Source organism: Falco peregrinus, chromosome 1 (genome assembly GCF_023634155.1).
Source record: "Falco peregrinus isolate bFalPer1 chromosome 1, bFalPer1.pri, whole genome shotgun sequence".
Taxonomy (NCBI): Eukaryota; Metazoa; Chordata; class Aves; order Falconiformes; family Falconidae; genus Falco; species Falco peregrinus.
Window position 1 is genome coordinate 95,382,523 of NC_073721.1, and position 27,482 is coordinate 95,410,004.

The 27,482-nt window shown below is 52.6% G+C and overlaps 1 protein-coding gene across 4 annotated transcripts; it reads left to right on the forward strand.

Moving 5' to 3' along the window:
* Nucleotides 1-998: 998 nt before the first annotated feature.
* On the forward strand, nucleotides 999-27,274 carry GNG2 (G protein subunit gamma 2). 4 transcript variants are annotated; one of them, XM_027794691.2, is made up of 4 exons: nucleotides 999-1,218; nucleotides 22,038-22,104; nucleotides 23,321-23,436; nucleotides 24,468-27,274. In XM_027794691.2, exons 3-4 carry the CDS (start codon nucleotides 23,350-23,352, stop codon nucleotides 24,594-24,596), a joined length of 216 nt encoding a protein of 71 aa, XP_027650492.1. In that variant the 5' UTR covers nucleotides 999-1,218; nucleotides 22,038-22,104; nucleotides 23,321-23,349; the 3' UTR covers nucleotides 24,597-27,274. The 4 variants fall into 4 exon arrangements, with proteins under 4 accessions (XP_027650492.1, XP_027650495.1, XP_027650494.1 ...); XM_027794694.2 differs by lacking the exon at nucleotides 999-1,218 and adding an exon at nucleotides 15,159-15,306; XM_027794693.2 differs by lacking the exon at nucleotides 999-1,218 and adding an exon at nucleotides 21,603-21,779.
* Nucleotides 27,275-27,482: the final 208 nt, after the last annotated feature.

Genomic DNA, 27,482 nt, shown 5'->3' on the forward strand with positions numbered 1-27,482 from the left:
TGTTGAGCCTTCCAGAGACCTGCCAGTTAGCAGCTTCAGCACCTGAAATTTCTTAATTCGAAATACATTTATTTTAACAAGGTACAGCCATGAGCACACAGCCGGGCTGGCTGTGGATGTTTTGGGGTGCAGATGGGGTGAAAGGAAAAGGTCACCCTATAAAAGCCCAACCAGTGCTCACCAGCTCACTTGTGCCTCCGAAATCTTCCATCTGAAATCCTAAAAACTAGGCATATGGGCTCACATTGATTAAAAAGAAAATACAAAATTCTGAGTGCTGGGTGTTGTGCCGAGCAGGGCTCTGGTGGGACAGGCAGAGGGGTTCAGATGGGAGCTTGTGAGCTTGGAAGGGCTCGAGGGGGCCAGGAGGGGGCTAGGGGTGCCAGGGGGCTGGGGGCTGGGTCAGTCAGAGCAGAGGTGTGAGTACTGGAGGGTTTGGGGGGCTTGGGGGACAGAAGAGAGGAGCCAGGCATGGGGTGTTTGGAGCTGTGAAGTGGGTGTGGGTGTGTGAAAAAGGGCAGGGATGGGAGCAGGGGGGCTGTGGATGCAGCGGTGGGTGGGTGGGGTGTAGGGGGTGTGGTGGATGCAAGGGGCGTGGGGTGCAGGATGGAGGTACAGTGCGGGGGTGAGGCTTGTGGGACCGGTGGGTAGCATGTGTGGGGTGCAGGGTCGGGGGGGGTAAGTGGTGGGGACAGGGACAAGGGGCCGTGGAAGGGGTCGGGGATAGAGACCAAGACAGGGACACGGGGAGGGTAGACACAGGGAGTGGGCCTGAGGCAGGGTGAGGGGCAGGGGCAGGAGACAGTGAGGTCTGGAGAAAAGCGAGCTGCAAAACCCGGGGAATCGGAGAGGAGAGCAGGAGGAGGAGAAGGAGGAGAAGGAGGAAAAGGAGGAGGAAGAGGAGGAGGAGGAGGAGGTGGAGGAGGAGGAGGAGGAGGAGGAGGAGGAAGTCGGGGCCGAGCCGCTTCCTGTAGGCAGAGGGATGAGCGCAGACAAAGCTGGGTGGGGACTCGCCGCTCGGGGCTGCTGCTGACCACCCTCCTCCTGCCTCCGGCTCGCATCCCTCCTCCCGCTGCCCCTCCACCCCTCCCACCCTCCCTCCATCCATCTCGCCATCCATTCATCCATCCATCTCGCCATCCATCCATCCATCCGTCCCTCCGTCCCGCCGCCGCCGCCCGCCCCGCGGGGACTCGGGGCAGGACCGCCCGCCTCCAGGTACCGCCGGGCACACGGGGGAAGCCGGGGCTGGGGGCACTGGGAGCACTGGGAGGACTGAGACTGGCAGCCCTGGGGCACACTGGGGTTGGGCAGGGCGGTCCCGAGCCCCGGCCACCCGCTGCCAGCGGGCCCCGAACCGCTCCACAACCAGCAGAAAATCCCCATCCCAAATAGCCCAGGGGGTCAATCCACCCACCCCACCCCCGCTGCCCCACGGGGACCTCCAGTCCCGGGTGGCGATGGCACCTGCGGGGGCGCGGGGTCCCCGTCCCGCGGGGCGGGCGGCTGCGGGGCTGGGCGCAGGGGAGAGGTACCTCGGTACCTCGCACGAAGAGTTCAGGCTCCCCAACAAAGGTTGGATTTAGAGGGTTTGATCCTCAGTTAATCAACTGATTTGCCATCACAGGAAAGGCTTTTTCCGTGGATGAATGAGACGTAGTGTTCTTTCTTTCTCTTTTTTTTTTTCCTTCCCTGGGAAGGCAGGGTGAGACTTTCCCAACCCCAAATCCCCACGGCAGCCTCAGTAGGGATGGATCTGACCCAGCCTGGCTTAGGGGGGGCGATTTGGGGGTGATGGCCGTGCAGGCAGAGGGGCACCCCACCCCGCCATCCCCACAGCGGTAGCCCTCTCATCGTTTCCATGAAAATCCTGATTTTTCCCAGCGGTGGTTTGTGGGGTGAGTGGTTCAGGTAAAGTAATCCTGGGAAAATCGTCGGTCAGCTGGGAAGATGTGCTGGGGGAAAGCCAGGCTAGGGCTCGCTTGTGCCATCAGGAGAGGAATTTGGCAAAAAACTTTTGCCTTCTTGCCTCCTCGATGGAAAATTAATTTATATTTAAGGAAAATCTCGAAGCAGAGTGACCCCCCGCCCATTACTAATGAGTTACTAATGAACTTAAAGCATGCTACCCCCGAAGGGTAGTGACTCAGAGCATGTATTATCTGCCACTGCTGTTGTACCTGCTCCCTGCAGGTTTTTTTATTTCCCTTTTTCCCCGAATTACCAACCAGCCAGCGCCCCGCCAGCAAGCCCATGCTCCCCGGCCACCAGAGGGAAAGGGGTGGCAGCGGCACGTACTCTGGCAGCAGGCTGGGGCCAGGCACAGAGGATTTTTCCTTATAACTGGATTTCCCTGAATGCAGCTGGAGCATGCGATTTTAATCCTCTTTTCTACCATATGGCCGCTGGCTGGATTTAAATATGACTCAATTAATTATTGCCAGGAAAGCCCTGGGGCGAAGCCTTTCTCTGGGAGGATGTTTTGAGATGTACCCAGGGTTATAATGGGGCTTTTCTCACCCCATGCTGTGGGGTACGGGGACACGTGGCTCAGCCCCATCCTGCCCCAGCTCCTGTGTTGGCCCCGCCAGGCCAGGCATCAGCCATGCTGCTCCCTCAGTACCAGTTTTGGTGCTTTTTTTGGCTTTTTCAGCCTTGCGTTTGTTTGCAAGAGGAAGCAAGGGCTGCTGCTGGCACCACGTGCTGCTGGCTGTTCACCTGTGACACGAGTTTGGCAGTCTCAGCATTGCCTGGATGACAGCTGGAGTCAGCCTCACATCTGAAACAGGGTATCCCTAGCTTGGGGGTACCCACAGGTCCCCCCACCGCTAGCATGACACCCTTGTGCACCCATCCTCTCTCCCACATTCCCTGGGAGCTGCAAGCTTTGCTCCCAGCAGTGCATGTACTGGCATGAAGGATGCTCATTGCATTTTCTCCTGGCTCCTTGTAGTCATGAGCTGGTGTTGGCCCTGTGTGGGGCATGGTTTGCATGTGGGCTTGGACGAGTGGCCATACCGTGGCATGGCTGGCGCCAGAGGAGATGATAACTGTGGTGCATCAGCACCTGGCACAGGGCTGCCACGCGGCATGGGGGTTATCGAGACCACGAGCAGGCAATTGCAGTGTGGTGCCCGATGGGTTTCCCATGGGTAGATGGCTGCGAGCTGGTGACGAAGCTCAATTACTATTATTTTTAATCTGCAAGGTAACCTGCTGCTTTGCCACCCTGTGACAGGGTGTCTGTGAGTGGAAGATGTGATAAAAAGGCAAACTTTGCAAGGGTGGGCAATGCTTTCCCACCTGGTGGCCCTGCAGTTGCAATGTGCCCACTAGGCTTCCAGTGCTTTGGCCTCCGAACAGTGGTGGCTGAGGCTCCACTTCTTTTGAAACCCAGTGAGTCATCAAAGGAGGACAGCCAGGCACCGGTGCAGGCTGTTACCATAGTAATTAGGGCTGGTGAGCCAGCATCAGTGCCCTGCAGACCCCCCACACCCCAGAAAAGCGCTGCCCGGGGGTGGCCATGCCTCTCCGTCCTGCACATCGGTGCCAGGATGCTGGAAGCTGGTACGCTTGTGACGCGTATGCTGCTGCTGGGGACCACAGGGCTGCACCGCCTGCTCCCTGCCGCAAGCCCATTGCCCCGGTTTGGGTTGGGAATAAGGGGTTTGCCCCAGGAAAGAACAGTTTTCAGCATGAGTTGCATCAGTTCTCAGCGTGACTTCTCCAAGTGTTTCATTCCTGTGCCTGGAATGGGATGCGGGAGTAGGATATGGCCGTGTGCATTCACAGCCGGCGCAGAAGTGGGAGGAACAAGCAAGGGGTTTAGGGTGGGTTTTCAATTTTTCTGTCTTTTCAGGCTCTTTTCTCATTGTTTCTTCCTCTCTAGTTTCTTGCTCAGCTGTTCGTTGGGAGCTGCTGGGAGGGGGGATGGGATGAAAGGCAGAGGGAGATGCTACTGCAGGGCTGGGTGTGGGGTGCAGCATGGCTCATTGGCAAGGGGATTTTTGTGCTTGTCCTTGTACAGTTTTATTGCTTGCTCACCTCCAGTGGGGCTTCAGCCCTTCCTCACGCATATTTTTTTCTTCTGCGTGCAACATGCATGGTGCAAACACCCCCAAACCTGGTCCTTTTAAAGCAGAGGATCAAACTTGCTCCCCCCCAAACTCATGGGAAGAAGTGAAAGGGGGGGGCTGCTTCTGCTGCTCGTGGGGGAGCGCGTTGATGGCTGCGGGGGAACGCAGTCTGTCTCTTCTGGCTTTCCACACATGCTTGGCACAAGCCGTTTGGCACTCACCCTGTTCAGAGGCAGGTCTGAGCTGGGGAGAAGGACAGGCTCCAACTGCTGGGACAACACAGATTTGGCTCTGCAGAGAAGTAGGACATGCTCCAAACCCCATCCGAAGTCACTGGGATGGTGTCCGTTGAGCCTGGGCTTTGGGTCAGGCCAGTGATTAATTAACAATGGCTTTGATCAGAGCTGTGCAGGTGAATCACCAGGGCTTTGCAGGCTGGGAGGCAGCTGGAGCTGAATACAGCCAGCCCCTGGGCTGGGCGAGGATGTGCAAGGTTGCGGCCGTACTAAGGCTGAAGTCTAAAATCATGCACCTCTTGCATTTCATGTAGGTATGATGGACTAAAAAGCACCAAACCCAATTTTTCAGAGGCTCAGCGGGGAAAAAAATCCCTGAAATGGCATCATACCAAACCTTAAAAAAATTGTCACCTTGATATTTGCATATAGTTGAGAAACCCTCAACAATTCCTGGGCAGCAGCTGTACCAGGACCTGCATATCCACCAAACATAATTAGTTTTCACCTTATCTCATCCTTCCCTTGCTTTTTACACAACTGTTTTCTTCCCCTGTTGTCTGTTGTCATCATTGTAACTCGGGCTAATCAGTTTATCCAAGGGAAGGTCCAGGCGCTGCTCTGTTGTGGTCAGCGCGTAACGGCATGGTGAGGAGGTCTCTGGTGGTGGCTGATGCTTTCATCTGGCAGCCAAAAGCCAGCTGAGCTGTGGGTTGGTTACTCTCAGGGTGCTGCTGTGAACCCCGAAGTGCTGTACCTGGCACGGTGTGGAGGTGCTGCCATGGTGGATAACCTCCTTTGGCTGAGTTGGTGCCTTGGTTTAACAGGGTTGTCATCCTGCTCTTGCTTGCACTCCCAAGGGCTTTGGGAGGGAATGTTGGCTCTGTCCCTCTCATGATGCTCCCTATGAGTGGCTCTCCTGGCCAGGAAGGTCCTGGCTGGGCAGCTGGGTTTGTAAGAGGGAGCAACTTGGGTGGGAAGGAGCAGCGTTGCTTGAGCCTTGGGGCTCATCAGGGATCCCAAGCATCAGTGCTCCTTCCTGGACCGCATAAGATTGTACCAAAGGGGAAAAATCCCTGGCACAGCATGGGATATTCCCACTGTAAACTGCTGTGTTGCTGGTTTTACCCCATGCCGCACTGCTCAGCATCCCTCCTCCTGCTGCCTACAGCATCCCGCCTCTACCCCGGGGCGGCTAAACCCCAGCCCCAAAACCTGGCCGCTGCCTGCTGTGGCCTGAGCTGCCTCCCTGCCCTGCCTGTGCCCATCCCTGTGGGCAGAGCCGCCAGCTGCAGCGGGGGACCGCAGGGACATCGGTGCCCCATGCCACCGCCGGTGCCTTTGCGCAGAGACACAGACCTAATTATGGAAGATGCCCGGAGTAAGTCGGTGCTGAGAAACCCTGTTCCTCCACCTGCCCACACAGGAGCAGCTCAGCAGCCATGGCGCTTCCCTAGCTGGCACCTTGGGGAAAATAGTGATGCTTTTTGGGTGGGTTTGTGCACTAATTATATTTGGGTCATTTCAGTGCTACCATGCCTCTCTGTGTCAGCCCTGCTGTCTCAGGAAACCTGTGCTCCCCTGGCAATGGGCTGGGTATGGGCTGGGTCCTGCAGCCAGATTGGTCCCTGCAGCATCCCTGGCATGAGGCTGTCCCGGTCCTGCACCTCCTCGGGGCTCTGAAACCACTGTAGAGTGGGAACTGGGGAGGGTTTCACCAGTGGTTTGGGTTTTATGCTAAGTCACAGTGAATGCCAGCATCACTCCAGCTCTGGGCTTGTGCAAGGGCAGGATATGTGCTAACACTGACACCCAAGTTTGCTGATTCTCTTAATAAAAATTTTTATTGGCTTATTTGCCAATAAGCAAACATGGTCTTGGGTCCTTGCAGCCAGGGAAAAGCATCAGGGACAGGAGCACTTACAGCTCCCCGAGCCTGGGGACAGGCAGGGTATCCCTGTGCACCCATCAGCACCTGCAGGGATGCAGAGAAGCCGTGTTTTCTCTCTCTTGCCTTCTCCCATCTGAGCTGTGTCCCAGAGGAGACCAGGAGCTGAAGCTGGATGAAGTGCAGGAGCATTTAACCTGTTGCAGCATCCCCCTGGGATGGTACGGGGAGCACTGCCAGGCATCTGAGACTCCCAAGCCTGAGGTCTGATCCCCTTAAGGGGGATGCTGAAGGGATGCTTCCAGCTTCAGTCATCTTAAAACCTTCCCTGTAGCCATGAATTCTTGCAGATTGGGTGTGTTGTGCTAACTGTGCGTTGGGAGGAGTTGTGCTTTTTGGACCATTTTGGGTGAGGAAGCACCAGCCACCAGCAGATGCAAGATGCTCGGTATTGATTTAATTCCTTTTTGGTCCCATTGTTTTTGGTTTTGCTTTGGAGTAGGTACAGTGAAGGGAGGGAAGCAGGATAAAGAAGGTGTTGAGAGTCAGAGAATGGATCTCAAAGGCAACAGGGGTCTCAGAAACATGTTTTCACAATCCCATAATCAGCAGGGGATGCCAGGACAATGCCAGTGTGTCTCTGCCTGTAGCAGGTGTCATTGTCAGGGCTTTGTTGTGTTTACAACCGAGATGCCCGGTTTGGGGTAGAGGTGGAGTGAGGATCACCAACGAGATGAGCTTTGGGCTCTGGGCTTGTCGCTCTCCTTCCTTGGCACCATCAGATGGGTTTGTGTTTTCCAAGGGCTGAACCCAAACTGAAGAGCTGTGGCATGGCTTCCTTGGCCTTAGCCTTGCCATGGGGCTGGGCTGGATTGCCTCAAACCCTCCGCGGTGAGTGATCCATCACCCATGGCAGGGTGGAGAAGAGTGGGATGGTGATCACCAGCCAAGTTGGGGTGGGGGGCCAGGCTCCAGCTTGCTCTCCCCACTGCTGTCAGCAGGAGGAAGGCAACACGTGAGCTCTTTCAAGGCAGAAATCACCTTGCAAGAGTTTATTCTCCATTTCGATGTGTTCCTCCTCAAGCAGACCTTGGGAGGAACAGGTGGGTATTGGGGGTGCAGGAGAGTAAATAATTCATCCATCATCTGCTGGCTCCGGGGAGACCTGACAGCACCTGCCAGTACCCAAAGGGGCCGACAGGGAAGCTGGGGAGGGGCTTTTTACAGGGGCCTGGAGTGGCAGGACAAGGGGGAATGGCTTTAAACTGAAAGAGGACAGATATAGATGAGATACGAAGAAAACATTTTCTACTGTGAGGGTGGCGAGGCGCTGGCACAGGCTGCCCAGAGCAGCTGTGGATGCCCCATCCCTGGGAGTGCTCAGGGCCAGGCTGGATGGGGCTGGGAGCAACCTGGGCTGGTGGGAGGTGTCCCTGCCCGTGGCAGGGGGCTGGAACTGGATGGTCTTTAAGGTCCCTTCCAACCCAGACCAGTCGATGATTGTATGATTTTTCTAAGACATTATGGGGGCATGGGCAGCCCTAGTGCTAGTACCTGCTGGGAGGGGGATTATCACAAGTGTTTCCTCTCTGTAGCCTTGGAAAGCCCTGAAGTGTGGCCTGAATGTACCGTGAGCTGCACAAAGCTCATTATTCACCCTTGAGGTGAGCTGACTCAATCTTTAGCTGCTTGGTTGTAAACTTCATAACATTTCCTGCTCGCTCTTCTTATCTGACAAAACCAGACCTCTCGTGATCTCCATAAAGTTTCTCTTGAGCAGAGCTGTGCTCTGTGCTGCTCCAACCACAGCTGCTCATGGAAAGTGTCTTGGGCTGGTGCTTCCTCCCCACCCCACAACGTGGTTCTCATGAGCCCTGAGCTGCTGCAGGACAGCAGATCCTTTATAGGATGCCTCCTGGTTCCTAGGGCCCAGCGGGTGTGCAGAAAGCATCTGACCATCACATTTGCACAGCAGAGACTTCCTCACCCATGGCCACTCATGTGCAAAGAGGATGGGTTTTGTCCTTACAGTTGGGTTTTGGCTTCCTTAGCTGCTCTGGAGAATGCTCCATCAGCACATCGTGTGGTTTTATCTCACTTGCATTATGGTTGCTTTGGCTCCAAGGGCTCCTTTGCTTGTGTCGGCTCTTGAGTTTGACTCATTTTGGCAGGAGCTGGATGAAGGATGTGGGGAGATGGTTACCTCTCTGTGACATCTTGAGCAGGGATAAAGGAGTGGGATGGCTGGTTTTGCAGATGGAGTTCAGGCTGTTGATTGCCTATACTGGGAAGGTGTGTTATGGAAAAAGTCTCCAGCTATGTTTTTGGCTGTCACCAAGCAGGGATGTGTTAGTCCTGAGAGTTGGTGGCCATGGGGAGAGCTGCCCAGGGATTTGTGCCACCTCCCTTCATTTTCCTGTTGTTTTCTGGATCTTCAGGGTCTTTCCAGTGAGCAAACAGGGGTTTTGGTAACAAACCAGCATGGTCAATGGCTCGTTTAGGTTGGAGGGGGCCTCAGGAGGTCTTTGGTCTCACCTCCACGTCAGAGCAGGGCCAACATCATGGGCAGATCAGTGCTGTCCCCATGGGCATCATATGAGCCCATGTGGGTCCAGGTGCCCCCAGGGTGTCCTTCCTACTCCCTCGCTGGGTCTGCAGTGGTTTGGGGCCCTTAGAGGGGGTCATCAGCCACTCACAACCTGTAAATTTGTTTGGACCTCTTCTAATCAGTCTTGAGGAGTGTGTGTCTGCTGATGGAGTAGCTCCGCTCCAGCTGGCAAGCGCCCAAGCAGAGGTCTCTCACCTTGGATGGGAAAGTGTTGAGTGGTGACCAGGTCTTGTGGAGTCCATCAGTTTGTGTAGGACCTGACAAAGATGCCATGGTCTGGTGGCTGTTCCGTGGGGCCAGAGCTCCAGCGTGCCCCGAGGACAGCATTTCAGAAGGGCTTTAGGTTCAATTATTCAAGTCACGCTGACCTGATTGCGCTTCATCCCTTGTATTTTTAATATCATGGAGACGTGATGGTGTTTGTGCAGTGCTTGCAGGGCTGGTACCATCAAAATACATTGCATTATTTATCAGCTGATTTAATATAATTGCTGCTCAGCCTCACATCCTCGCTTGGGGGGTTTGTATTCGTGTCCGGTGCTTCCCTCGCTCCCCAGCTAATGCTGGCAGGGGGGACCCTGCTTCCTCCCTCCACACTGCGCGAAAGGGGAATAAAAAGATTATTTTAATGCAGCAGCCCAGGCTTATGGAGAGATATAAGCAACAAATAAGGGTGGCACTGATTTTGATTTTTCTTTTTTAAGCCTAAATCTAAGCCCTGTGTAAGTGTTTCCATTAATTGATGTAAAAGTTAGGCTGGCTTTGAATTGATGCTGCTCCTCCATCCTACCTAGAACCAAAAGCTGGCCCTGCAAAGAGCAGCTGCCTCCACTGATTTTCATAGCTCACGCTGGGAAAAATACAGAAATCAACTGCACAGCCCCACGCTGAGGTCTCCCAGCAGCCAGGTAGGCAGGGAAAAGCACTTGCCCTTGTGAAAGCAGCTCGCAGAGCAGCGGGGCCAAAACACAGCGGCTCCAGCGTATTTTGCAGGATTAAAGACCCGGGAGCAGGCGTAGGGGGGATAAATGAAGCCCGTGGGGCCCATGGCACAGCCAGGATGGATTGTTCGCCGGCACAGGAGGTATCAATGCATGGGTAGGGAGGGTGAGCCGGCAGGGGCAACGCCGTCTTGTGCTGCTTAATCTGGGGTTTGCACAGTTTCTTTAGCTTTAAATTCCCCCCCCCCTTTTTTTTTTTTCCCAATGCTTGATATTGCAAGTGTGAAAACACCACCCAGCCTAGCAGCTCTGGGGTGGCTTTCTCCTCCCGTCTGCGTAATATCAGTGTTTGCTGGGCATGTGTCATTTCACGATACAGCCAGAATAATGTGTGGTGGTAAAAGCAGGGCCGTTGACTCAGCAGGAGGAGTGGCAGGGATGCTTTGCCTGCATTTTAAGGGGAAAACAGGCTGGTTCAGGGATTTTGGGCTCCGTGGGAAAAGCAAGATGATGTGTGCGGAGGTTAGTATTCAATGAGTGTGCCAGAGAGGGGGTGAGGATGGAGACGGGCTCAGCAAGCCAGGGGAATAGCATGAAAAAGGCTGTGAGGGCACAGCTCTGGAGAGAAAAGCGAATTTTGCTGTTTTGCCAGAGCTTGTTGTGGTCAACAGAAACGCAGGTGGATCACAACTTGGGCAATGGGAAGCTGCCAAGCCCACGGCCACAGTGCTACCGACTCCCAATCTCCCTCCGTGTCCCTGTCCCAGTTCTGCTGTGGTAGCCGTGCCCTCCTCTCCTCATTGCATCGGGAGGGACCCAGGTGTACTCACTGCCTCCATAACTGGGTCCTACTTTAGACAGAAATTCATTAGGTTACAGGGGCAAAAAAAAAAGCAAAAAAAAAAAAAAAAAAAGCAGCAGCCGTGGGCCACAGAAGTTAAATTTAATTGAGATAATATGGGTCAACTCACCAACCGAGGACAGAGGAGTAACCTATTTCTCCCCAGCCAGCCCCAGCTAACCTGGTTTGCAGCACTGCCAGGGCTCTGCATCCCTGCCCGCATCCCTGCCGTGGACTGTCAGCTCGGAGAAACCCCCCTGGTAGCCTCAAGCTTGCCAGTGGGGAGATTGCAGGCCGTGCAATGCCGGAGCCAGTGCAAGCCGCAACAAATTACTTCTCAAAGTTATTGGTTGTTATTCTGTACTTTCACATAGGAAATTTTTTTTCAGTTTTGAGGTTTTTTTCCTTCCCCCCTACCCCCAGAAACCTGCTAAAATTGCCCACATTTAGTGGTGATCCTTCACCTGCAGCTTAAGATCCAGCCATCAGCATATGCTCTACTCATTTAACCAGGCATCTTAGTGATGCTGTAACACAAGAGCTTTGTAGTGAAACCTTTGCAGGGTAACTATAGCTGGAAGATACAAGGGGTTACTCCATAACCTGTGCCTAAAGCACACCAAATCTCAGACAGCAATTACAAAGCTCTCCTGTCTCCACGTGGTGCATCCACCATTTGAGTCATGGCTCTAAAGGCACCAGCTCTGGATGCTGTAAAAAAAAACTGAAAAAAAGAAAGAAAAGAAGGAATAAAAAGCTCTCAGCCTTGCTGCTTTGATGGCAGGGATGGGAAAAAAAACCCAACCAAACCAGGCAGCAGCTCCAAGGCTTTGCTCTACTACAGCAGATAGGCTGTGACCTGTTTGCTGTATTTGAAGCTTGAAATAGAGCCTTATGAGTAATGTGGTTCAGGTGCTTATCACTAATTAATTAATTCTTTTGTACAGTGGATACCTAATTAAAGCAGTCTAAGGTAATTCCTGGGGGGGCTTAAAAACTAATGGGATGGTTAAGGGGGTTGTTTCTTTGCTGATGTAAGTTGCTGGGTGATTCCCAGCGGCTGGGAAGGGTTATTAGGCTTCATGTGAGTGTTACTTAAAATAAAATTCTAATAAAGGTTTGATTTGGGTGAAATCACTGGAGAATGATTTCTCACTGCAGCGATTTCTGCAGCCGAGGACTTCACATGCTGGTGAAATTATTTGGGCAAAAAGGCGAGGCTGGTGCCTTGTCAGCCAAAGGAGCAGTTTGGGGTTTATTTTAGCTGGGATGAAAAATACTTTGCAGCAGGATAAGCCGAGCAGCCTGGCACCATGGCACGAGCTATAGCAAAACCCACGTGCTCCTTCCGAATTCCTGGGAAAGCCACAAGGAGGCTACCCCCTAAAATTGGGATGTTTTAGCCAAATCAGGGCAACAGAGTGGCTTGCCCCAGTTCCTTCGGGGTGGCTGTACCCCTGCGCTGGTGGGCAGGCAGTTGGTAAGTCACCGTGGCCTTGAATTCAGGGTGGCTTTGTGTGAGGCTCGGGGTGGGTTTGTCCCTTTGGGAGCAGTGTTGACACAGCCAAATAGCCAAATCGTTTCGCAAATGTGGTGCTGGGTGAAATGCCTCCGCCTTACAGCTTTTTCCCTTTGCTTTCAAACCTCGTTTTGCACCTTCCCCTAAAGGTCTTGTTCTTGACCCTGGCAAATACTTAAAAGCAGGATGTTAAAAACTGAAACCCAAGAATGGATCAGTTAATTAACATGAAATAATAGCTCTTGGCTGCTTCCCTTAATTAAGGGTCAGGAGTTCAAAGCTGTATGAACAGATGTTGAGCTCCTTTTCCTGGTACAGAAGCTCATTGCTTCCTTGGCGGCTTTAACCATCTCTCTTTTTCCTGGGACAAGCAGCAGCGAACAGGGATTTCTCAGCAAGGTGTGTACAAAGAATTTATTTCAGAGTCAATTTGAGTTGATTTGGGGAAAGAATCAAGAAGTGAAGGAATTGATAAGTCATAGGTACGATGATGCTTCTAATTAAAGGGTGATTTTGGTTTGCTAGAGGTGTCTCCATGGGGGAAAAGGAGCTTTTTTTTGAGAGTTTCTGCTCTTTTCTGGCTAGCTAGGAAGTGATGCATGTTCCCTAGACCTAAAGGCTCCTTTACAGCAGAAACTTCTGCCCTGTGAAGAAGTAAGGGACTACCCAGCGTGCTGCCACTTCATCGGTAGGGAACAGGTTTCAGGGCAGGGATTTTGGTAGTCAAGAGGCGATTGGGATTTCAATGGGAATTTTTTAATTGGCGAATTCATTCATTCTTTTACTGTTTAGCTGCTGCTCCACCGTTGCATGGGTGTTTGTAGTGCTGGGTTACCACCAGCTGCCCCTGACATGGTTATATCAGGGTCACTCCAGCCTGGGAAGAGTCATGCCCTTGGTATTTTGCCAAGTCAGCCTGGCATAATAATAATCCTAATAATTATTATTATATATTAATAGATAATATAATATCCTATATTATATAATGCTAATAATAATCAGGAATAATTCTAAAGGAAGGCTTTGCTGTGTTATATAGCATGGGTACAGTGCATTATAGAAGAGGAACTAGTCTTTTCCTTGGCCGTTCCTGCAGTAGAAATGCAAAATAATATACTCAAATATTTTCAAGGACATCTGCATAGTATTTTAACCGATGTTAAAAGGTGCATTGGCCAGGGCTGCAGGTAGTGCCATTATTCTTCAGCCTGGGCTGACACTGTGCAGGGAAGAGACCCTCGAGCACAGGAGAAACCTGCAGGCTTATGGTACCCCAGAGCTTAGCAGCCGCGTTTCCAAGGCTTCCATGGACCTGATGGGAAGAAATCTGGGTGTCTGACTTGTGGGAGGATGTGGGACCACAGAGGAGCCCCACACATGGTGGGGGGAGGAGGGCAAGTGAGATCTCTGTGCTGGGACAACAGGCATGTCGGAAGGGGAGGTGGGTGATGGTTGGGGGGCTCCCAAAACCACCTGCAGGACTGCAGGGCGAAGTGTGACCCATCCGTGTGTCCCTCCTCGGCACTTCTCCTCTCTGCCTGATTCCCTCCTTCTCTTTTCCGTCTTTCTTGGGCCATCTGTGTGCTGGAGACACTTTTGTCTATCCAGGGAACTTAAAAGATTGAGAGATGTCTCCATCTTCCAGCGTGACACAGAGGCTGGGGATGCCCTAGGCTGTGTGGGTGCTGCTTTGCAGGAGGTAACCAGTGCAGCATTTCTGAAAAACCCAGGTTTTCTGGGGAGCACCAGTGTTTGGGGGGAATTTCTGAAGCTGCATGTTCTCCTCTCGGGCAAGTTGCATAAAAATAAAATGCAACATGTTAGTGTTTTTTTAAAATATGGGCAGGATGAAGGCTAATTGCAGCTTGCACAGGGGGCAGCCATGTCGTTCACTTGCAGGGCAGGGGCTTGCTGTGTTCCCACTCCTCTGATCATGTGCACTGTAGCGAGCCTTCAGTTTTCTGCTGGCCTCTGTGTATGTTTTAAAGTTTTGTTAAAAAAAAAAAACACAAACCCAAAACAAAAAAAAACCCCACCTAACCCTTAAATCATTTTCATTTTCAGTGAAGTGCAGCGGTGGCATTGCTCAGCTCTGGTGGAAACCGCAGAAGTGTAGTCTGTGCTTCAACCTGCTGCTGCAGGAGAGCCTGACAGGCAGGGCTGGGGATGGTGTGACAGGATGTGTGCCCTTATCTGTCCCTTCTGGTGTGTCACACCAAAATGTGACAGCCAAGGCCTTTGTCTTTCCGTGCCGCAGCATAAGCAGATAGTGGGGAGCCAAGCAGGCATTGCCCCTGCTTGTCCCCAGGCAGCATCCCCGTGAGCCTGTGTGGGCTCTGAGAGCATGATGAGGGGCTGACCAGAGGTCAGAAGTGAGTCAGCGGAACAACGAGTGGTTTTAATCTGAATGAAAACTCAGGCTGTGGGAAGAAGGTGATGCTCAGCTGCAGCTTTACTTGCTTGGACCCCTGGACCACATATTTGGGCATCCTTATGCCCCAGTATATAGCCAAGCTCCCAGTTGCACCCATCCTCCCAGTGCCTGATCTGCGCACACTGCTGGGTTTGTCCCTCGTGCATTAAAAACAAATGCTTTTTCCCAGGGTTTTCCCCCAGATGATGGTGGGGCAGCTTTTCCTTCCCGGGGGTACGCCTGGGTACAGGGCGGGGTGGGGCATCGCACAGCTTTTTGGCATGCGCGAAATCTCCAGCTTTCTCAGCCAGGGTAACAATGCTGCTGTTAAACCCCTGACCTGCAGCACGAGGATCAGCAACCCTGGCACTGTTCCCCTGGTGCTGGAGCCCTGTGCCGACCCCGGAGCAGGCTGGTGCTCCCTCCCTGCGGTACCCAGCCGGAGAGAGACACTATTTCCTATGAATGATGGCAGGAGGCTCCAGAGCAGATGCCCCAGGCTGTGCTGTCTGGTGGCTGGCCCTTCACCCAAATAACCTCTTAAAAAAAATATGAAAAAAACCAAGCTAAAAAAAGGAAGTTGAGGTTGGTTCCTGTTTGCCTTCATTTTGAGCCGTTAGGATGCCTGTGAGAAAACAAAAAGCTGAGATTCTCACTTATGTGTGACACCCACGGCATGGTGACTTCTCCAGGCAAAAGGAACGGCCCTGCGAGACCCAAAATGTCCCCATAGGGCCAGAACTGCCTGGCTCCATCACAGCTGCCCCCCGCCACTCCTCTCCAGGTCTGTATGTGTCTCTTGGGAAGGAGGTTTCTCCTGGAGCCTCAGCCCAGGCGGGCTGTGCTGGGACACGCTCAGCTCTCCAGACAGATGCTAAAACCTTTACTGCTTGCAAACTTCATGGAAAAACATACTATTGACTGCAGATATTAATGAAGTCTGGGCTGCAGTTGCAGTTGGCTGCACCAGCACGAGGTGGATGGAGTGAACATCCCGAACCAGGCTCTCTGCAAAGCCAGCTCCAGCACCAAGCTCTTTTTTTAATGCCCCAGCAAAATCAGGGAAGAGGAAAATCTTTGCTGCAGCTCCCTCTCACTCCGTATGCTTTGCACTGCCTTGATAATGAGATTTGCCAGGGGAGCCAGGGCTGGCTGAGCCACCAGCGGGCTGGGTCTGACTCTGGTGCTGCTTTTGGGGTGAAATATGGCTGCATAAGGCTGCGCAAGGTTAAGACAGGCAACAGACTGGGCATCCTCCCCAACTGCCGCAGAAGCAGGGGGAGGTCAGGCACTGAAACCTGCTGACCTGGCCGAAACACTGGCATCAGGGCCAACATGGGCACCCATCCCACCTCGCCCCTCTTTGGCGGGAGAGATCGGATGCTGGTGTGATAACGAAGCTGTTCCCATGGAAACTGGCTCGTTTTCCACTCCAGTGTGTTCCAATTTATTTATTTATTGGCCAGCATGTCTTTGACCTGCAAGCTGCTTTTTGATGATTTAAACACTGTATTGGACGTCGAGCATAAAAAATGGATGTTGGAAAAGGGAATAAAATTCCTGTGGATGGCTGGTGGGAGCTGTGGCTGAAGCCACCGCTGAGGATTGGGGTCCTCTGCCCCAGCAAAGCGGAGTTATGGGAGCCCATGGGCACAAATCTAGCTCATATCATTTTCTTTGCTTAAGGAAATAACGAAACACATGTAATTTGGGCGTATTAAGGCTCCTTTCCCAGCCAGGCCTGTAACTGCTGTTGAGATCAATGTGACTACACCAGCTCCCACCCCCTGGAAGCATGGCTTTGCTATTTTCTTTTTGTCTGTAATAATTTTATATTTTTCTGTATATGTTTAGTAATTGGTTTTCAGCTGAGCCACCTATTTTTAGCAATGACTTTTAGCAAAAGCAACAGGATGGCTGGAAAAGCCAGCCAGCCCTGTGCAAGGGATTCCCATGCTCCAGCCGGCTGGTGAGCCACAGTGCTGGCTACAGGGAGTGACAGCACGGCCATACGCTCCGGTATCCGTTCTGGATGCCACATCACACCTGGTTTTTCATAGAATTATAGAAAGATTTGGGTGGGAAGGGACCTTGAAGACCATCTAGTTCCAACCCCCTGCCACAGGCAGGGACACCTCCCACCAGCCCAGGTTGCTCCCAGCCCCATCCAGCCTGGCCCTGAGCACTCCCAGGGATGGGGCATCCACAGCTGCTCTGGGCAGCCTGTGCCAGCGCCTCGCCACCCTCACAGTAAAGAACTTCTTCCTCATATCTCATCTATATCTGTCCTCTTTCAGTTTAAAGCCATTCCCCCTTGTCCTGCACTCCAGGCCCCTGTAAAAAGCCCCTCCCCAGCTTCCCTGTTGGCCCCTTTGGGTACTGGCAGGTGCTGTCAGGTCTCCCCGCAGCCTTCTCTTCTCCAGGCTGAACAGCCCCAACTCCCTCAGCCTGTCTCCACAGCAGAGGGGCTCCAGCCCTCTGAGCATCTCCGTGGCCTCCTCTGGACTCGCTCCAGCAGGTCCATGTCCCCCTGATGCTGGGGGCCCCAGACTGGACACAGCACTGCAGGAGGGGTCTCACCAGAGCGGAGCAGAGGGGCAGAATCCCCTCCCTCGACCCGCTGGCCATGCCGCTGGTGATGCAGCGCAGGGTACGGTTGGCTTTCCGGGCTGGGCCATGCTGAGCTCCTCGTCCACCAACACCCCCGAGCCTTCCTCAGGGCTGCTCTCGATCCGTTCTCTGCCCAGCCTGTATCTGTGCTTGGGATTGTCCTGACCCATGTGCACTTGGCATTGTTGAACTTTATGAGGTTTGCATGGGCTCACCTCTCCAGCCTGTCAGGGCATGGGGGCAATCCTGGCAGCGCCGGTGGCATTCACCCACTTTGCTACTAATTGGGTGGAAAATGCTGGTGCAGCCGTGATGGAGAGCATGACTTTTCAATGGAAACCAAGAAGCAGGGAGGCTCCTGCTTTCACTTGGAAAGGAGCCGTTCTCAGTGGTGGGTGATGCCGTGCGGTGCTCTGGGAGCTGCTTTCAGTCCTTACAGTGAGGAATGGCGAGTTCTGCCCTGGCAGATGTCAGCACTTTCAGATTTATTCCTGCGGAGCCACTGCTTTTCCTTTCGTTTCGGCTGGAAGGTGTGGGGAGAACGGTTTTCTGCAAAGCAGAGAAAAACCCGCTGGGGGGTGAAAAAGTCTGCAAAATTGGGTGCCAAGAGAGGATGTGATCCACAGGTTTAAAAATGCAGGGGACCCCAGTTGAGTGGGCAAAGGCTGCAGGCGCCCAGGGACACAGGAGGTATCTTGTGACACCAGTAAAACCTCACTCAATGCCCATTTGCATCTTTAAGAAATGCTTTGCAAGGGTGCCAGTGTCCCAGCCAGGGTTAGCACTGCCTTTGAACAGTGACAGACCCAAGCCAGTGCAAAATGTGCTTCAAGATACCCCTTCTGTAATGATAGCTGCCTATTTCAGGTTACTGGACCCTTAAAATGCCATTTTTTTAAACATTCAGGAGAATTCTGGTCTCCACCCACGTGCAACTTGAGATAAAACCCAATTGAAAGGGGGAAGAATGCCAGGGGGGAGGTTTGGTCAGATTTTGTGGATTTGGGGCTGGCGATGGGGCTGCTGCAAGGCTTGTGGAGCCTGGAAACCCCTCCGCCCAGGTGCTTGCTCGGCAGCCTCTCAGCACAGCCCTGTGCAAAGCAGGCGGCAGCTTGTGCTCATGGGGAGCTGGCAAACGAAGGCTAATTACTCTTGCAAGCAGGGCTGGCAGCTGCAGGATGCCAGAGCCCCACAGGAGCCCTGTTTGGGAGGGAGGAGGAGGAGCATGGCAGCTTAGCAGGAGGGCACGATTGCTCCGGTGTCAAGAAATGCTCCTTTTGCAGTGGGTTTTTTGGGTTGTACTCGGCATTTTGCCTCACTTCTCAATTGAGGTGGTGCCGTGGCGATGCAGCTCATGCCAGAAGGCAGTGCTGGTGGCTCACCAGGCTGGAGCTGGATAGGGCACAGTAGGCAACTTAGTAAATGAATTTACTGCTGTCTTAAACGAGTCTCTGGAGGCTGAGCTGTGTGCTGGGAGGATGGATGGGGGTCAGTGCCTCTGTGCCAGCTTGCTCGAGGATGGGGGGGCATGGGAGGAGAGCCAACGGCCTCCCTTGGGTTAGCAGAATATTGAAGGGGGGTGCAAGATCCATAAATGTGCTGGGAGGGAGAAATGCATCCAGAAAGCAAGGTAGATGTGATTAGCTTCCTGGGATGGAGGAGGGCTGGTTGTCCCTTGTCCCAAAGCATTGGTGCCTTTTAATGTAGAGCAAGTTAAACCCCAGTCTCATCCCATCATGCAGCAGCTCGCTGTGGGCACGCTGGGACAGCAACAGTGGGCATCTTGCCGGCTCGGTTTTGTTGCTCCGTTGTGGGTAAAAGCTGAAGATTTCAGCAAAGCCAGACCAAACAGACCAAGAACAGACACAGCCATTAATGCTGGATCAGCGCCCTGACATCAGGGGCATCCCTTAGCCTTCGCCCAACTAAATCCCAAGTTTTGGTGCCTGTTTTGGCTGGGTGCCACTGATGAAAGCAGAAAATGTCATTCAAATATGTCAATGGCTCTTCGTTAAACAGAGGCAATGACAAATTAGGTGGTTTTTTGGAGCACAGGTACAGCTAGCAAAACGTAGCAGTAAAATTTCCAAGCCCAGACATTTCTTACAAGCACTTTTGCATCCTTTTAAATGAATTCAACCTCTTGCCACATGCAGTAAATAACCCATGACCCCTCTGCACAACAGACAAGTATCAAAACAACCTGGCAACATCCTGAGTTGTAATTACAGTAGAGCACCCAAAAGAGACAATATTCATGTACTGTACATGCTAAACATCATTAGTATGAAAATCAAATAGCATCCTTACTCATTAACCTGTTGGCTCCAAGGCAGGGATCCTATTATCCAGGCACACGTGCCATTAAGTGGGTGAAATAAGATGCCATCTGTATTCCCTTGTCAGTGTCATTAAACCCTTTTCTTTGCAGACAAAGTTTAGCACAACAGCATCGGGTGTGAGAACAGCCCCGTGACCATGGGGGGATGGGGAAATATTGGGAAGCATAGTGATTTTTAGCTTTGTGCAGGGGATGGCTAGGCTCAGGAGCCAGGCTCTGCCAGCTGGAGGGGACCTAAGGGTAAATGGGAGCAATGTTGCAGGCATCGGCATGTGTCCCTCCTGTGTGATGGCTCGTTTTGCGCTTGCTCAGCCCCATCAGTCCCCGTACAAACCCACTGTGTCCAAGGGCTGCCGTCACCCCGCCATGCTGGGAATACCGGGATTCCCTGAATGGGGTCAGGCGGGCTCGCTGCATTCCACCGTGTCTCCAACCCTGGCTCTGAAAGCTTCTGTCCCAGTGCCTGCCCACAGAGGGATGTGACACTGCTAGGAAATCAGCTCCTTGGAAAGCAAATTTCCTTCTAACAGCCATTCTCAAATATTTTGGCATTTTTCCTCCAGTCTGATGATTTATGTACTTTCCGGGGTGGTTTTAATTTGTCTGAAGTCTGACGCTCTCAGCATCTACTCACTATCTACTTAAACAAGCATTTGCTAGTTCAGCATGTAGTCCAGCGGCAGGCAGCCCCGCACCTCCTTGAGTCCTGGGGAAAAGAATTAAATACACATATTGCTTTGGTGTGAGGCAGCGTTGCAGCTGGGTGAGTGCAGCGGGCAGCTGCCTGCAAGCATCTTAGTCACCTTGGTGCTGCAGAGGAACTGCCATGGGGTGGTTTGGTGACTGCAGTTAGTAGTACAGAGGCACTGTGGGTGGAAGGAGAAGTGGATGCTCTAGCAGCTGGGCTTGGCCTGAATCAAATCCAAACGATAAGGCATGGAGGCCTGGGGTTTATTCCTGGTGGCTCCACACCCTCTTGGGGATACAGCAGGGTGTCCTCATGTTGGGACTAAAAAAGCTGCTTTTGTGGGTGCCCTGTTTGAACAGTTTCGCTGCTGCCCAGGTGGTGCCTGCGCTGTTGGAGGGGTTGTTTTTCAGCTGGGGATATTCATGAGCTCACTTCAAAATGTCACATGCTATTTTTTTGTTATTGATGTTGAAGGAAGCATGCCTGGCTGCTTGCAGCGTGGAAACACTGTAAAACCATCACTAGCCCCAAACTGGTTCAAGTTTCTCCATGAAGTACCTGTAGAGGGGCTGAGCATGGCTGGCTCCTGGCGATGCCAGGGTCCTGTGAGCCGGTTGAGCTGCCACCGGATCCCCAGCATCAGCCCTGCAGCCCTGTGCGTGGCAGAGTGCTCACACAGATGTCCCCTCCTCTGTCCCAGCAGGGTCTTGGTCTTCTCCGGCTTTGTTTTTGGAGCTGTCTTTTCCACCTTAGTGCTTCTAGGGCTACGTGTAGTAAGAGCATGGGAGGGTTTCCTTGCATCAGCGTGGTAGCAGGGTTGGATATATATGTTTTTTAAAAAAAAGATCAGGACTGTAGCAGGCTCTCTGCTTCATACAGAAGCTCTCTGCAGTCCTCCCCGCTCCCTTCCGTGACATTAACCTTCAGTCCCAAGTGACTCCCTGCTACTGGCACACCAACAGACCACAGTCCTCTGTATGATATGACACAGCATCACCAAGAATAACATTTGCTGCATTAGAAAAGTCTCTGCCGCATCCAAACCACACAATGGTGTCTTGGTTGATGTGCGCCTCAGTGTACCTATATGGCCACCAGCTTTCCCACCAGCCCAGCACCGGCTGTCATGCCAGAAACGCGGTGGCATCACCACTGCCATCCGCTTCGTGGCTTTGCAGGGAGAACTGAAAGCTAAAGCAGGAGAGGGGCACCCTGATAGCTTGCTGCTCAACCGCGTCTCCAGCAAAACAAAATGTGGCAGGGAGCTGAGAAAAAACCAGCGTGGAACAGTGCACATGCTTTAGTGAAACCTCAAGCAATGGCACGGAGCTTTGCCCGATGACAGCAGACCCAGCCAGGAGATCAGGCTGTCAGAGGTGCTCGGTGGGAGCTAGGCTGTGGTGAAGCAGGCAGGATTTTGGCAGCCTTCCCCAGGGGATGCCCTTTCTGCCCTGCCACGTGCTCTGCGCACCAGACAGTTAAATTGCATCCCCACTCACAGTGCATCCTTACAGCGTCTTCGGATGTACCGTAGGGCTCGTCACAAGCTGGGGAACAGCTAAAAGCCTGGCTGCCAACAGCTCTCGGATAGTTGCCCGCTGACTTGAAACCTCCTCCTGTGCTGAAAACCTTGCTGCATGTGAACACATAATGTTGCTGGGTGGTTGTGCTTGGAGGGTAATGGATGGTGGGGGCGGGGGGGATAGAGAAGGAAACCCACAGCCTTTCGGCCTCCCTAGCAGGGCATGGGACTCAGTGTCTGCAAGGGCTCTGGGTTTCCTGGTGCCATAAAAAATGTATTTGTTGTGTTGACTGGCATCACATAAGCAGCAACCTAACCCGACTCCTTTTTTTTTTATATTCTCTTTATTTAAAGGTAGCGAACAGCCAAGAGGAGCAGATCTTCCCCTAGAGGCACAAATCACCGGAGAGACCTGCTTCTGGTAAAAAATAACTCCTCCTCGTGCTCCCCAATGGGCAGGGGGTGGCTGGGAAGGGGCTCTCATCCTGAAATTCCGACTGTACCCCAGCACGACTCGCTCTCCAGTCACCTCCGAGCATGGACAGCTTGCTCAGTGCCAGGCTGCTTTTTTCTGTAGGTCCCAGGATGAGCCTCTGCCCAAACACCCTTATATCCCCCGAGATGGGCTTGAGCTAAACATGCCCACAGCTTTTCAGTGTCCTCCCTAAAATGCCACAAGCTCCTTATTTTAGGGCTGTGCCATCCTTGGACTATCGCCCAAGGGGCCGGGGGGGGGGGGGGGGTGGGCTCGCTGCACCCTGCTATTTCTGAACATCCCTGAAAAGAACCCCATTTTTGAGCTCACAGGCAGCCCCAGCCAGGCAGGGGCTGGTGCAGCATGGCTGCGCCTCCACTGTGAAATACTTGCTGCTTGTAAAAACATCACTTGCTGGAGAAGCTGAACGCTGGGTTTCTGGCCGCTGCTGCCAGAGCTCACGGCTGTTATAAGGTAACGGAAGAACATCCGTGATTGAGACGGCGTGGACTTAATGAGCGTTCCCCGCCTGCCTGGGCTCGAAATCTCAAGAAACAGGAAACTCCAGCATCCTGTTTAGCATCTCAATATTCAAGTTGGCAGCAGGGACAAAGCAAGGGAGGCCAAGGGACACCGGACGAAGGCTGGGCACCGGCTCAGGGCTGGGTGATGTGCCTGGCTTGTGGCAGGGGAATGAGCCCAGCACGGCAGTTCTGGGCAGTGTGGGGCTGCTCAGGGAGAGCCTGTTCTCTGATTTCCTTTTGCCTTGTTGCCACCACAGCCTTTAATGTAACAGGAGAAGCTGAGGTACAGCTCAGCTGAGGTCCTGCTGCTGCAGGTTATGCTCTAGAAGGTCCCAGTGTCCCCTAAGCATGGCTTGCAGGATGATGGGGAGGGCACAGCAGGGTACCACAGGCAGCATGTGACTGTCCACACACCCACAAAGGCTGCCAGCTTGCTGGGTTTAGACAAGGATCTAAACATAGAATGAAACGCTGACTGAAATGCCTGGGTCTGCATCTCCCATCCTTACACCTCATTCACATGGCTCGGCTCGAACAGCTCTAGTCACGCAACCCCAGCCCATCAGGTGGGGGTTTCAGGGCTGGGAGCAGCTCTCTGCCCAGACCAACAGCTCACCCCCATGCATTTGTGTCCGCAGCCCATCCAGAGAGCACACCTGGCCTGCCCATGGCTAGCAACAACACTGCTAGCATAGCGCAAGCCCGCAAGCTGGTGGAGCAGCTGAAGATGGAGGCTAACATCGACAGGATAAAGGTAGCGTGGCTTGGGAGTTGGCTGTCAGCTCAGAGGGATGCTGCGAGGTGGCATTTGCTGCTGAGCAGCTGCCAAAAGCATGCTGCAGGAGCTGGAACGCGGTGGCGGGCAGTGTTTATGGAGAATGCTCATCTGAGTGATCCCAATGGCTGTGGCTGAAGGCTGCGGGATATGCTCGCCCATGGAAAGCAGCTGGAAGCATCACCTGGAGCCCTGCTGGGGGGTGGGAAGCTGTGACTCTCCCCAAGGCATCTCACCTTCTTGGAAACAGGTTAAACCCACGCTATTTGTCACATTTGCTCTTAAAACTGTCCTTTGGGCAGTGCCTGGTGCTCAGGCTTGAGGTTAGCGGGGAAACTCTGAAAGCAGCCTTGTCCTGATGCTTCTTTCCTACTGCAAGTCCAATCCTTCCTGGGAAATGTTTCTTCTGCTCTGCGGCACTGAAACTGGTGCTTCTGGGCATGCAAAAGCTTTATTGGCTTCAAGCTTGAGATCCCAGATGATTTACCTTCTCCAGTGAGGTTGTTTCAGACAACAGCCGGTCCCAGGGAGAGAGGTGCTCTGGGGCTGGCTGCTGGCTGCAGGCACGTCAGGGTGCTTGCAAGTAAAACCTCATCTCTCAAGGCCAGGGTGAGCTCTGGCAGCTCAGGAGCTGCTGTTGTGTCCTGAATAAATAGTGAGGTCCGTGGCTGAGGGCAGCAAATGTTGCTATAGCAGCTGCGGATGTCCCTGCCGAGGGGTGTGGGGGAGAGCTGGCAGGGATGCGGTGCCTACTAAAGTCGGTCCTCGCTATGATGGATCAGGTGAAGGATGTGAATGGGTGATATGAAGGATGCTCACGGGAGCGCATGTTGACGGGTGAGCTTAGAGCCCAGAGGTGAAAAACCAGCCTCACCAGGGATGTGCTTTTTGGTGGGGGTATGATGTTACCTGCCCAGGGATGCTGCAAGCCCAGACCCAGTGATGGAATCTTTTGAGGTGGGATGTCCCCAGAACAGCCCGTCCCTAATGCGGGGCTCCTTCTATTCCAGGTGTCAAAAGCAGCAGCAGACCTGATGGCGTACTGTGAAGCCCACGCCAAGGAGGACCCTCTATTGACCCCTGTCCCAGCCTCAGAAAATCCCTTTAGAGAGAAGAAGTTCTTCTGCGTGATCCTGTAAACCCTCGAGAAGCCTGACCGGCACTCAGGCCACCCTGAACACTGATGTAGAGTTTTTAGGAATGGGAACAACCTGCTAGTCTGCAGAAATTAAAACAAAAATAAGTAAAAATACATGGCCTGGAAGCTACAGAGATGTGCATGTTTAAAGAACCTGGCCACCTTTGGGGGAATAAGATGATCTGCATTGCGAGGCAAAAGATCTGAAGTCTGTAGAGTTGCCTAGAAAGAAAAAAAAAACATGTAAAGAATAAATTTGTGTCACTTTTCTGCTCACAAAATTGTTCAATTGTTCCATATTTAAAGCACCAGAGCTGTGCTGAGCAAAGTAACTGCTAAGGATGTGTATAACCTTCTTGGAATGATATTGTTGGTTTCTTTCCAAAATATTATTTTTTATTTAAGTTGTCAGATATATAGCGACAGGTTAGATGACTATGATGTTACTCAATGTTCGGTCTTGTGCTTTTTAATTTCTGGCGGTAGGGTAGCACAGGGGTTGAGCAGTCCCACGGTGGGTTAGCAAGGACGCCGGCAGCTCCTGCCTGCCCCCCACGTGCTGGCAGCTCCATGTTTCTAGTGAACCCCACTTTCTTACATTTTGTATATGGTTAGCTTCGCTCTGCAAGTAAAAGTGAATCATGTGTTGTGGTTGGTGCTTCATACTCCTGTGACGACGTTCGGTGGTAGTGCATGAACGTTTATCTCTGTTCATCTGCTCCAGACTTTTCTTTTCTATTGTTTGACACCACGTGCTGGTGGAAGAAGCTGTAGGGAGGAAACCAAGGTGATTCTGAAAGCAAAGACAACTCCTGCGATGCCTTAGACGTGCTTGAAATACCTCCTGTGTTAGGGTAGGTGCCAGCCCCCCAGGCACGGTGGCTCGGGGTGGCCCTTGCCCCAGGTGTCACAGGGTAGCTAGAAATCTGAAAATCAAAGTCGACCACTTCTTTCCGGGTCTTTCCTCTTCTCCTACACCTCTGTGCCTCTGCCCTCCTCGCTTGGTCTGTGTCCTGCCCTTTCAGCTTCCCAGCAGCATCTCCTCCTCTTGGGGCTGGGCTGGGATGCTGCCCCATGGGTGGATGCTATACTACCATGGGATGCTGCCCCGCAGTGGGATGCTGCCCTGTGGTGGAATGCTTCTGCCCCTTCCTGCACCCATCAGCTCTCCTGTTCCTGCTGCTACCCTGCCACAATAGGTAGGGGCAGGGGAGCAGCGTGGGGAGCCGTGGGGCCACCCCTTCACGGAGGTGCCTGATACCCTGTTTACATGCAGCCTGAACTCTGCGTCAGGCTGGGGAGTTATTCCCAGGTCCAGTTCATCCACCATCAGCGTTTTGGGGGGACACATGCCACCTTTTTTGGGTCCGCCTGAGGTTAATAATTTTGCGGACGTGGCTTGCCTCTCCTTTCCACTGCTGAACACCTCCTGGCTTTCCCTGCTTGTCCACACTCCTGGGAAACTTTGGGAATCATAACTTGGGGATCTGTGAACAAAGTTAGGTGGGTATCACATAGGGGGGTTGGGGTCTGCAGTGACCCCACTAAACTGTAGTTCTGAATCAGGTATCAGCTTAAAAATCCCTGTGGATTCAAGAGGGCAATAGTCTTTAGGTACCTTTCGGTGAATCTTTCTAGCCCGTAACAAGTGCATTTTGATTTTTCTACCTTTTCATACTCTTTTTCTAGTCTTCTACAGAGAAGACCAGTTGTTCTTAAACTGGACTCAAAACTTTTGGCATCTGGGAATGTTTATATGACACGAATAGCCTAGATGGTCCCTGGCTTCCCATGGTGGCTTTTGCGCCTCCCCCCACCCCCCGCCCTGCCCCGTTTCAATCTTTTTACTACAGCTCACGTAGCTTTAGGATGAAGGACGGATGAAGTCATTTGCTCTACAGCTGGTTTCACTCTTGGTGTTACAAGGCAGACGTGTAAATACCCCGTCCTGGGTTTGTCTTTTCTTTTTAATGCTGATTGACCGTCACAGAGAGTGAAGCGTAGCCAGTCTGACCCGGGGCTTACACCCCAACCCTTCTCAAATGCTGTCACGAAGTGGTTTGTAATAATTTTTTTAACTACTTGCATATTTTACAACTTGAATTCTTAATAAATAAATGAAGAAATAAAGCTGCATGAAGAGTATGGGGCAGGGGGGAAGGGGGGAGGAATTTTGAATTAGCCTAAACTACTCATTGAAGGTGTTTTACGTTGCTGGTCTTTATTTTATGTTGGTAATGGTGTTGACATTGGTGTGCTGCCAGGTATTTCACCCCAGTATTTGTATTTACACAGATACGCCCTTGTTAGCCAAGTAGAGATCACCTGCCAAGACCGTTTCCCCCACCCCCCCACCCCCCCGCAACAAAAATACCAGCCATCTCTCCATCCTGATGCTGTATTTCCAGCGTGGTATCAAATGACATTCAACTCTACCCCCAGGCTTTTAAAGAAAAATATCTGGAGTACTGGAAAAGGACTTTTTTTTTTTTTTCTGCCAAGGTTGCTGGTGGCGGGGCAAGTCTGTCCCTCTGGTGCCAACCTGCTGTTGCCAGGCTTTTGGGGAGGGGGTGGCTGTAACCGAAAGCCAGTGCGGGGAGGTCGGCGTTGTGATGTAGCGCATCCCCATCCCACGTGGTCTGTGTATTCGTTGGAAATAAAATTTTTGATTTGTTTCAAGCTTTTGGAGATCATTCTCTCTATGTGCCAGCCTCTGGGGAGGTGAGTTCCCATCCTGGTTGTGGTTGGATCCTGTTCCCAATGGGTTTGGGGGGTCTCCTCACTGGGGTGTGGGGTCTGGCAGGAGATTTGGTGCCTGTCGGTGCAAAACCTCTTGGGTATCAGCCCCTGCTGAGCTGCAGCTTTCTGTTACCACAGGACAAGCCAG